Source organism: Homarus americanus, unplaced genomic scaffold (assembly GCF_018991925.1).
Source record: "Homarus americanus isolate GMGI-L3 unplaced genomic scaffold, GMGI_Hamer_2.0 scaffold9847, whole genome shotgun sequence".
In the NCBI taxonomy this organism is placed as follows: domain Eukaryota; kingdom Metazoa; phylum Arthropoda; class Malacostraca; order Decapoda; family Nephropidae; genus Homarus; species Homarus americanus.
The window spans coordinates 1356724-1367500 of NW_024721178.1; the positions used below are offsets into that span (position 1 = coordinate 1356724).

At 40.6% G+C, this 10777-nt stretch overlaps 1 protein-coding gene across 1 annotated transcript in view; it reads left to right on the plus strand.

Annotated features, from left to right (window-relative positions):
* The first annotated feature begins 1754 nt into the window (after positions 1-1754).
* Positions 1755-10777, plus strand: part of LOC121861640 (SET domain-containing protein SmydA-8-like) — a 21447-nt gene continuing 12424 nt past the window's right edge. Inside the window, exons 1-2 of the mRNA XM_042359535.1 lie at positions 1755-1832; positions 5936-6166. Of these exons, the coding sequence (XP_042215469.1) occupies positions 6113-6166 (54 nt within the window). The 5' untranslated portion in view covers positions 1755-1832; positions 5936-6112. The remainder of the gene's footprint in view (positions 1833-5935; positions 6167-10777) is intronic.

Sequence of the window (10777 nt, forward strand, 5' to 3'; positions counted from 1 at the left end):
TTCCCCAATGACAAGAAAGCCCCAATATAAAAAATAAAATAAATATGTTCATAAAATAAACTCTACTTAACTATTGTAAATTTGTCCCTAACATATTTTGTGTAATTACATAACTGTTCTTGATTCATATAAAGTTGAGGGTCGTTCTAAATTGGAAAAAGAAATTGCCCTGAGGTGGGGGCAAAACCCCCCTAAAAATAAGAAATAATAAATTTTTACCTTTTAATTTCAGCTTATTTCTATAGATAGGTAGTTATACCATCTGACAAAATGCCTTACAGATGCACTTTTAATTATTCTTCTGGCTCAATTTGGGGCCGAGATATTACTCCTGAAATTTAGTTCTTATGTGACATCCTCTAAAAATTAGGGGACCGTATTTTTTTAATTACGAGTCTGATTATGTTAAAATTTCAGGTGTTGTGGATTTTTGTACAGATTGTGCCACATACACTGAGTTTCCACATACTGAGTTCCTGAAAAATCGAAAATGGTGTGGTGGGAAACTTTTTTTTTTTGCATGATTTGACCAGGAATGAGCTTCATTAACTTTCTTTTTGATCCATATAAAATGACTTCAATCATTTCACTTATACAGTACCTCATGTCGCTTTTAGCCCCTTGTAACCAACTTAGAGGTCAACAGTAATATTGTTCAGTAAAGTACTATTGCAATTACCTTACTGTATGGCAAAAATGCCTAAGAACTCTACAATTATTATCTTTACTCTTGACTTCCAGGGACGTGATCGATTAAATTATGGGTGGATGTATAATAAATTAGGCCTCCTTTAATGTTTATAAATATCATATGTGGGTTTCCATAATCATTTGTAATATATTTCTTGAATAAATCAAAACAACCAGGTGAAGTATATGGTATCAGACTACTGTACTTCCGACTGTTCGGCACAATATGATGCTAAAATTATTCCTCCACGTGTGCAGAGGCAACGTGGTGTGTCGCAGCAGCGGTTATGAGAGAGACAAAGATGGAGGAAGAAAGTTTATACTGCATTTTACGTTAAAGGAAATTGTTAGTTGTTAAAGAAACTGTCAATACATAATGTTTCCACCTCCATTCATCTTTCGACCGACCGCCTACAACAATTAAAATCTGGGCAATGAAAGCTCGTATATTTCATACTTAATTATTGTACTCTTGAACTACTATTGGTCAGCCTTACTGAATTAATAAAGCAAATTTTTCAACGCATAGCAAAAGGTATCGGCACTTCTATATCCGGGAATAAAAATGTACTTGTTATAATTCTTTTAAGATAATTTTTTTCTTAAATTTCGCTTAATTTATTGAAAACGCTTGTGGAAGAGAGAAGTATAAAGATAATTAATCCTCAAATGAATGACCATGTATACTTCCAACAATTGAAACAACCTTTTCCTCAGATCTGAATTTATTAATCACTGAGGCGTTATTGCACATAACACGGGCGGCTAAAAATAGGCCACAAACTGTGACAGCGACTAGCGAGGGCTAGACGAAAAGTAACCTTACTTTGAAAACTAAAAGAAGTCCATTTTTCCATGAACGGTTGTGGGGAGATTCCTTTACATCCGTTTTGTAAACAAGAAGAAAAATCAAAGAGGATGAAAGTAAATATAAAGAAATTAATAAAATAGTAAAATAAAATACCCATTCTATATTCAATCGAGTAATGTTTTTGTTCATCAAACAAAAAACTCAAAAGACGATGGGTGGGGAGGGGCTCAAGTGCTCTACTGCCAACATTGCCAGAGACGACCCATACCCGTGCCAGGGGCTAGGGCCCAGGTGAGAGGATCAGTCTGCCCGCCCCCACCACCTGGTGAAGGTACATGTCCCGGACTCAATGTTCACGATGAAGCCTCTCTGTGGCAGGTGTTAGCCCCGGGTTGACAATGTTGAGACATAGTGTTGACTGTTGAGGTCTCGGGGTGAAGATGATGAGGCTTTGTAACTAATGTCGAGGCCCCGTGTTCCTAGTGTTAAGCCTTGTGTTCCTAGTGTTAAGCCTTGTGTTGATAGTGCTAAGGCCTTGTGTGGATAGTGCTAAGGCCTTGTGTGGATAGTGCTAAGGCCTTGTGTGGATAGTGCTAAGGCCTTGTGTTGATAGTGCTAAGGCTTTGTGTTGATAGTGTAAGGCTTTGTGTTGATAGTGCTAAGGCCTTGTGTTGATAGTGTAAGGCCTTGTGTTGATAGTGCTAAGGCCTTGTGTTGATAGTGTTAAGGCCTTCTGTTGATAGTGCTGAGGCCTTGTGTTGACAGTGTTTAGGCCTTGTGTTGATAGTGTTAAGGCCTTGTTTTGCTTGAATGTGTTTCTGAATCTTGTTTCTCGTGCTATGGGCCCTTGTTGATACGGAGTTACTGTGCCGTTTTTGTTAAGTCCGTTCACTGATTGTGTTAGATTCCCTTGGTATTAGTTTTGTTTCCGCCCGTCTTACTCCTGGTGGCACCAGACTTCCTTGAGTCGGTAGTCAAGGTGCCAAGAATAGCCCATCAGCTTACTGGCACCTCCACAACCCGCTGACATAGCACCACGCGACTCGTTCAATCTCTTCCCTCACTTGATTCGTTCCGTTTGCTGTAGATAAGAATATTAACACAATATCTCTTGTCAACAGATGCATATATTTTCTGGTATCATTAAATACGAAGTATTTTTCAGACATTATTTTTTTTAACAAATATATTTTTAATTTGGATTTTTGTGTTAATCTGAAACAACGTCTTGAATTTTTCAATTTCTCAAGGCGAAAGATTGTAGGTTTAGCTTATGTAGGACATCTATCCCCAGACGAGTAGTATGTCAGCTGTCAGGCCATACAGTATATTTACATAGAGGTGGGGAAGGATGCAGTCGGGCGAGAATTTCGGTGTGGGCGTCTTCAGGGGTATGAGCCTGTTTATTAATGTATAGTATGTACACTTGCTTATGTACTGTATATTTATTTATGTATTTTAGGTGTAGGTGAATTGTTATGTTTTTAGGTATTTGTATACTGTGTTATATGTATCTTTGAGTATGTGTCTAGAAGTACTGTATGTTGTAAGTACTGTATCTGTGTGCATGTACTGAATGTGTGTTTCCGTATATTTACAACTTATGGCTGGGGATGCTTATCTTTTTTTGTTTTTGTTGTGTATGATACTTGAAAGCCTTTCAAGTAAGGAACGACCCCACCACCTCTCGCAATTCTCTGTTGAGGAAGCGTTTAATTGATGTTTATTAATGAGTAAAATATAGAATTTATTGTGTACAATCTTGAAACGTTATCATGCATCTTAATCTGATACAGTACAAGTTACAATCAGGTTTTGAATCCAGCTGCATCAAATAACTACCGGTACATATATGGCACGTGGGTTTATTATTAATTAGGTTGTGGTTGCTGATCTGGGTTCGACCCAATAAATTTTTGCTTTTGGGCTGAGTATGGAAGTGTGTTGATGAAATAAAAAACCTCCGTACATACTAGGTACATTATTATGATCATAGTACAAAAGCTGGTGCCAAAATAAAACCAAACGAACTACCAAAGCTTCTGAGGCTAGATTTGTTTTAGTTAGGTGTGGGTGGTTCGTGTCTGCTGTCATGAATTAGGCACGCAGGCACGTCATGAAAGACTCTTGGAAAGATATATATTGAGAGCTGGACCTGGTGCTCTTTCAGAAATAAATGTTTCGCCTAATACTTAAATTTGAGACTCCGGTAAAGGTTTGAATTGACAATATTATCAAACACATTAAAGCGAGCTTACACATTAGCCACAGTATTTCGATAGGTTTACATAAATTGGCAGTCTTGGAACATGATTTTAGTAGGTAGGCCTACAATTTCCAATTCTGGTGTCAGTCGAATTTTATAGTTATTTTTATTTTATACAACTAGTAAATAAATGAGCAGCAAGATAAAACAAGAGATAGGCAATTAATCAGATGAACGCGGCTAACTGCTATTACAAAATACAAGTTGCTTTACAGTTTCATTCTACTTCTTGCGTTATTGTACTAATATGAAGAGGAAATGACAGGTGAGGACAATGCCTATATGGACATGTTCTAAGATTACATTGATATAGTTGTGTTATAGCTGGACATAGTGGAAACACGGGACCTTAATGTAACGCATTTCCCCTTCTAGCTGTCTGCCAGTATAGAAAACTTAGAAATCCCGGCGCGACAGAGGGACGGCAGTCAGCACTTCTCACTGCCTCCTTTGTGCTCCAACTTGTTTCCAGAACACCAGCTGACGGCACTGAGGGAACCAATCACATTTCAGTATCGGTAGTCCCGCCTCCATAAGCTCTGCCCAATAAGAAGTTTTAAAAGCCGATGCACAAATCAGGAGCAACAGAATTCGTGTCAACCTTTGGTGTCTCTCTCCAGCACATCTCTTGCCATCACGGTCGGCTAACTTGCTCCAAGTCCTTTATGTGCGCTTATTCTTTTAGGTCTAGGGACGTGTCAGGCTTATTGTACTAATTGTGTGTCCTACTTGTGAACCTTCCCAGTGATTAATTTTAAATTAAGATACGACACTATTCTCCATGGCCAGTGATTCTTACCGACGTGTTAACTTGCGTTTCTCCTTCTGAGGACATCACATTGTTCCATGATGTATGGGAACACCGCTACGGCCAGGAGTTATTCGATTTTCTTTATTTTTTCCACAAATGTTCTTTTCAATATAGTAAGTATTTTAAAAGAGGCGACATTTACTTGAACTCCATAAAACCTGACTGGCTATTATATAGGAATAAGGAGGAATAACCCGCCAGGGCTACATAGCGCCTATGCGGCCGTATCATCTTACGTCCAGAAAATGCCTCAAATTTCACCTTATCATACTTGGTAAGTTCTTTCTGTTTAATATACCGGGGAAGTTAAGTAAGGTTAGGTAGGTTTGGTTGGTTAGGTCTGTTCTTCATACCCACAAATGTTAAGTAGCGTTTATTTAATAAAAATATTGTTTTTAACATATTTCCACAAACTACAACAGTGTCCACTATAATATAACAATGAAAATCCGGTTTTTATAATTGTTTTCAATCAGTTTTGCTCGTGGGTTAATCCTATATAATTACCACCTGACCTAACAAATCAAACAATCCTATCCAACCTTACCTAACTTCCCAGCCGGGCTCCTCCGCCCTAAACTTCCCGCCATTTTAAACAGGAAATACTTATTATATCTGGTACCAATGAAAACAACTTTGTTGAAGCGCCATGATGTAATTTACTTTTTTGTGAACGAGAGAGCACGTTCGGACCAAGGGGGTCGGTTGTAAACAATCAGAGGACTCGCATTGGCTTTAGATTGTGTGGAGTTGTATTTACGGTAAATAATTAATTTCTTCATGTACAAAGCACGTAGAGACATCATTTACTGTCATATGATCAGTGTTTCACCGTGTTTTATTCCGTAATTTCCCTCTTCCATTATATCCTTTTAAATTAATAAAATAAGAATGTTTGCAGAAAAATGGCTTAGGTAGGCAATGTACAAACACCAAAAACTTGAGTACCTAAGAGCAGAAATTGAAAAAGACGTTCTTGGGTTCAATGGTTTGCCGACCTTCTTGGCATGTAACTCCAACTTTCCTTGTACATAACCTAAACCCCATTTTTTTAAAGTAACCTAAAGTAACTAAAACTTAATCGATTTTGAGGCTCGTCTATCTTAACATTTCTTAACAAAGAGACACCGAATATGCACAGTAAAATTATGGGAGGAATTCCGGGTCTTGGCAAAGGTCAAGACGTAAGGTAAGCAAGGCATCGACGGAACCTGAAAAGAATGGACAACTTTCATTGAATTAGACAATTTACATTTTATGACGTTAAAAATTTTGACATTGCTATTTATCTCGTTTGTAATATTTTTTAAGCCTGTTTATCATAAACTTTAACTTATGTTGCATATGTATTTCACAGTGAAAACACAAGACGGAACATCCTGCGAGAAAGAGCTGCAACACGCTGGGAGGGGGCCACAGAATACAAACGGGTTGAAACACAACAGGAAGGGCTATAGCACACGTGAAGGGGTAGGAATACGCACTGAGCAGCAGCAACACGCATTAGGAGGGACTGAAACACACCACCACCACAATGGAGGATCCTTATCATATAGATGTGATGTACAACTGGTTTAAGTACAGTGTGGTGAGTACAGTACTGGATTGTTTGTTTTAATGATACAAAATGGTTATAGAAAGTGTATGTGTAATTTTGTGCGAATGCTTCTTACATTATATTTTGTATATCATATAACCGCAAGTGGTTGTTTGGTATACAATGTAAAGTATATCATATAACCACTTGCTGTAAAAAATAGTGTGAAAAATATTGGTCTTTATTATTATATTTCTATACATTTTTTTTTAATTTACAATTTTCACGTCAACTTACTACCTGTTCGGTCGGTCGGTAAATTTTTTTTTCTCACTTTGTTGCGCCTTTGTGACTTTAATTGTCCAGCATAAGTACAATACAGGAGGAAACCGGAGCACACGGAGAACACCTGCGATATTTGGTAGGGTCACACTGGATAACACTTTGACCTTGGAATTTGAGCCTGTTAAGAGGCTGTAGTACTGTACCTCCAACACCTCACTGAGTGAGATTTCTTAATTAAATTTATTTAACTTTTGAATGCGAATAAATTGTGCGTAAATGGATAAATTAGAATAAAAGGGAAGGCAGAGATAATGAGTTTATATAGAAGTGGAGAAACACCATTTTGTTGTCATTTATTTTATTGTGTGTTATATTCTTCTCTCTGCTTCAGGGTTCTGTAACCACACTCAGATGTGGTTCCCTCTGTGTTATTCATGAAATGTTTACATGCACTGTACAGTATATAGTACATGAATGTGATGTAATAACCATACTCAGCACATAGGTCAATTTTAAAACTTTTATTTGTTAATGACACAAATTGTGCTTAACTCTTGTTAATGACAAGTGATACTAGTAAGGACACTAAAGAATGACGTAGAAATTAACAAAGAGTGAGACTCTAATGTAGTATGGTTTTCCATCTTTAAATAAGGAAGAAATTAACCTCCAAATCTTTGAGCCAGGTGGACGGGTACTTGTGTCACATGGGAAAATTTAACCTACGAACCTTTTGAGTCAAATAGATCAGTTCTTATGATTTAAGTTAAGGGTCAGCCATAGAAGTGCAATATAATATCCATTTAGAGGGAAACATCTGACCAACGATCTCTGAGACTCGAGGTGGTGGTTTTGGGAGCAGTATCTTCTCGCGGGCATTAAGTCGTCTGATGGAAGTTAAGCCTGAATCCGCGACGACCAAAGTCACCGTTCTCCACCTCGTAATGATCCGTCTGTACGTCTAGCGTGAAAGGCTTGACTGGCTGGAGGAAACAAGTACTGCACTGTACTACTATATGCGCACTCACGTACTCACACCTGTACCAAACACCTGCATGTTACACTTATAAACAGACACCTTTAACTTGTGATTCCAGGTTTCCATACAGTTATGTATAAACAAATGTCTGGTTGTGTATAAACGGGTGTCTACAGCTGTGTAGGGGAGACTCCCTGAAAATTGTGTAGAGGGAACCACAGAAAACGGTGTAGGGAAAGCCGAGGCCACAGTATCGTCCGTGAACGCCCCTTGGGATGTAAACATAGTCCTTAGGGCAGTCCGCCCCCTCACATACGGGGAACCTGCATAGATACACGAATGGCTACAAACTACACAGAAGAGTAAGGTATGCACGTTTGCCGTCCTGTAATAACTGGGAAATGTTTTGAAAGAGCAATACCCCAGCATTTACACGATTCACCCACCTGCGGTATTGGGATCAATGGCATCGACATTACAAGTCACCGTAAAGTTGAAGTTCCCCAGGATGTTGTTCCTAGACCACACAATGCCACAGCTGCCGTTATAGACTCGTAAACACACCCTGTAGTCCTCACCTCCCAGCTGCCTGAGGTCTGTAAATAATAATAATAACAGTACTGAATTTGTGAGTTTAGGGCGGGCGGGTCGTGTTGCGTCTCTGTAACAAAGCGTGTTCGGCATCCGGGCCTTCGATGTAGAGCGGCAGAAATTGGACAGTGATTACATAAGTTCGTCAAGATCGTCTTAGTGAGGTGAAAGTGTAAATCGATGTCGGACTTTTCATGCTAGACACGATTGTATTTTTGAAAACTCAATTTCCACCGAGTTGGAGGTACAGCCAGGGTCACAGGCCTATAACCACACAATCACTGCCACATGACAAAGCTTTTATTTTATTTTATTTTTTAGGGTGTTGTGGTCACGGCTGTGATAAAGGCCAACCAGGGAGTGTAGTACTGTGCCTTCAGTTAAATCAGTTCATAGTTGTCATCAGTGAATGCAGAAGAGACTATAATAACTTAAAGTGAATACATATTGGCAATCGAGCTGGTAAGGACAACTGCCAGCCTATTCGTGTCATAGGTGCCACAGAGACTTTAAATTTTATTTTGTTTGTGTGCTTGCTCAAGGACTGAATCTGTGTTTATAATACACCACTCACAGGGAGATACAGTGTACACAGTGATAGTTCATAGTGTCATCAGTGACCGCTGAAGTTGTAAATAACTTAAAGTGAGCGCTCACTAGCAAGCAAGCTGGAAAGGCACCGTGCCAGCTGAAACCAAGTCGTGTCATAGGTGCCACAGAGACTTTAAATTTTATTTTATGTTGATTGTGTGCTTGCTCAAGGACTGAAACTGTGCCTACAATACACCATTCACAGGGAGATACAGTGTACGCAGTCGCAGACGACAACTCCATAGGCAACAGAGAGTAGCTAAGTACTTTTTTCTCTCTTTATTTTCTTTGAAATAGGTGTAGATCTATACACAGTCTGCACCCCCCCCCCCACAACAACAACAACCATGAGTTTGGTATGTGATTACTGCAGGGAGACGTCGGATATGGAGGATGCAGGCCTAACTAATGCAACGTCTAGGAAGTTACTAACTGCCGTAAAGCTTGATGGCTGTTGCTGGTATTGCCCTGGCTGCATAGTCAAGGTGAATGAAGCGATTGCAATCCATAAGGGAACGAGTTCTCTAGGGACGAAAATAGATGAAGCAGGAGCCCTGCTGGTTGACAAACTGGAGCAAGTTGAGAAAGAGATCCTTGCTAAGACTGAGGAAGTAGCTAATAGAATGGAGGTGGTTGCTAAGAGGAGCTATGCGGACGTATTAGGAGGGCCACGGGTGGGGGGGGGCGGAGAGTAATGCAGAATCAGTACAGGTTCTACAGCAGATTGGGACTCTGAAAAAGTGTGTCGAAGAAATGAAAATTAACGGACCTACTGTTAGGGGAGAGGAGGAACACCAGGAACGGCTCCAGCGCAGGAACAATGTAATAGTTTTTGGAGTCCCAGAGAGCCAGGCAGAGGGAACTGTGAGTAAGGAAACACACGACAAGGTGCTGTTTCAAAATATTTGCACAGAGGTTCTGAAGATTCCAGCAACCCCTCAGGATGTGAGGAGACTGGGACAAAAGCAGGGGGCTAAGCCTCGCCCCCTCAGGATCACATTAGGGAGTGAGGAGGAAAAATGGCAAGTTATCCGGCAGGCAAAAAACTTAGCAAGGAGCGAGGCATTTCGAGATGTATTTATTCACCCAGACCGCACGGTAATGCAGAGGGAACAGCACAAGAAGCTCCTGCTGGACTTGAAGCAGAGGAGGGAGGAGTCGAGAAGGAACGGGGACAGGTGCACATGGGTTATACTCAGGGGGAGGGTAGTGGAAACAAGTGTGCCGACACAGGGCCAGGGGGCAGCAGTGCACCCTCCACCCACTCAACCCCCCACCCGGGAGGCGGCACCAGCTCAGCCTACCGGACAGGAGGGAACGAGCGCCGTGTAAACAATGAAATTTTTAACCACACCCTGCAAAATACAGTGTACTTAGCAAATGCTGCAGCTTCTGAGAATGTGGGTGGAGCGGGTTTATTACTAAGAGCAGAGACGTTACCGAGAACAAATTCTGGCTTGAATGTCATGTACACTAATACCGACACGTTCCTGGATAAGAGGGAGGAGTTTGAAACACTACTAAGAGTACACCAACCAGATATTGTAGGAGTTGTAGAACTGTTGTACAAGAACAGGAGAATCGACCCAGAGGAATGTGAGTTCAGTATTGCTGGATATGACTCATTTACGAACCTAACTCAAGAATCCTGCAGGAGGGGTGTGGTTATCTACGCTAGGCAAGACCTTAGAGCCAGCCAGGCGAGGGTACAGGGAGAGGATGTCTTTGAAGAGTCCAAGTGGTGTAAAATTAAATTAAAGGGAGGGGACTTACTTATCGTCGGGTGTATCTACAGATCCCCGAACTGTGGCCCACTAAATCAAAGGAACTTAAGAACCTTAATAAACAATGCGGCGATGCTCAACCCCAGCCACCTCCTTATCATGGGGGACTTTAACTATGGCGACATCGACTGGAGAAACGAGTCAACCCCGAATGACTTGAATAATCCTGCTACTCTTTTTGTAGAAACTCTGAGAGATAATTTTCTGTTCCAACATGTGAGAGACCCGACACATTACAGAGGGGAACAAACACCCAAGCCACTTGACCTCATCATAACAAACGAGGAGGGTATGGTGGCCAAACTGGAACACCTTGCCCCAGTTGGCACCAGTCACCATACAGTGTTGTCATTCAGATTTAACTGTTACCTAGTTCAAGATAAGGCCAGGCCAAGGTGCAAATATTACAAGGGAAATTACAATGGGATGAGG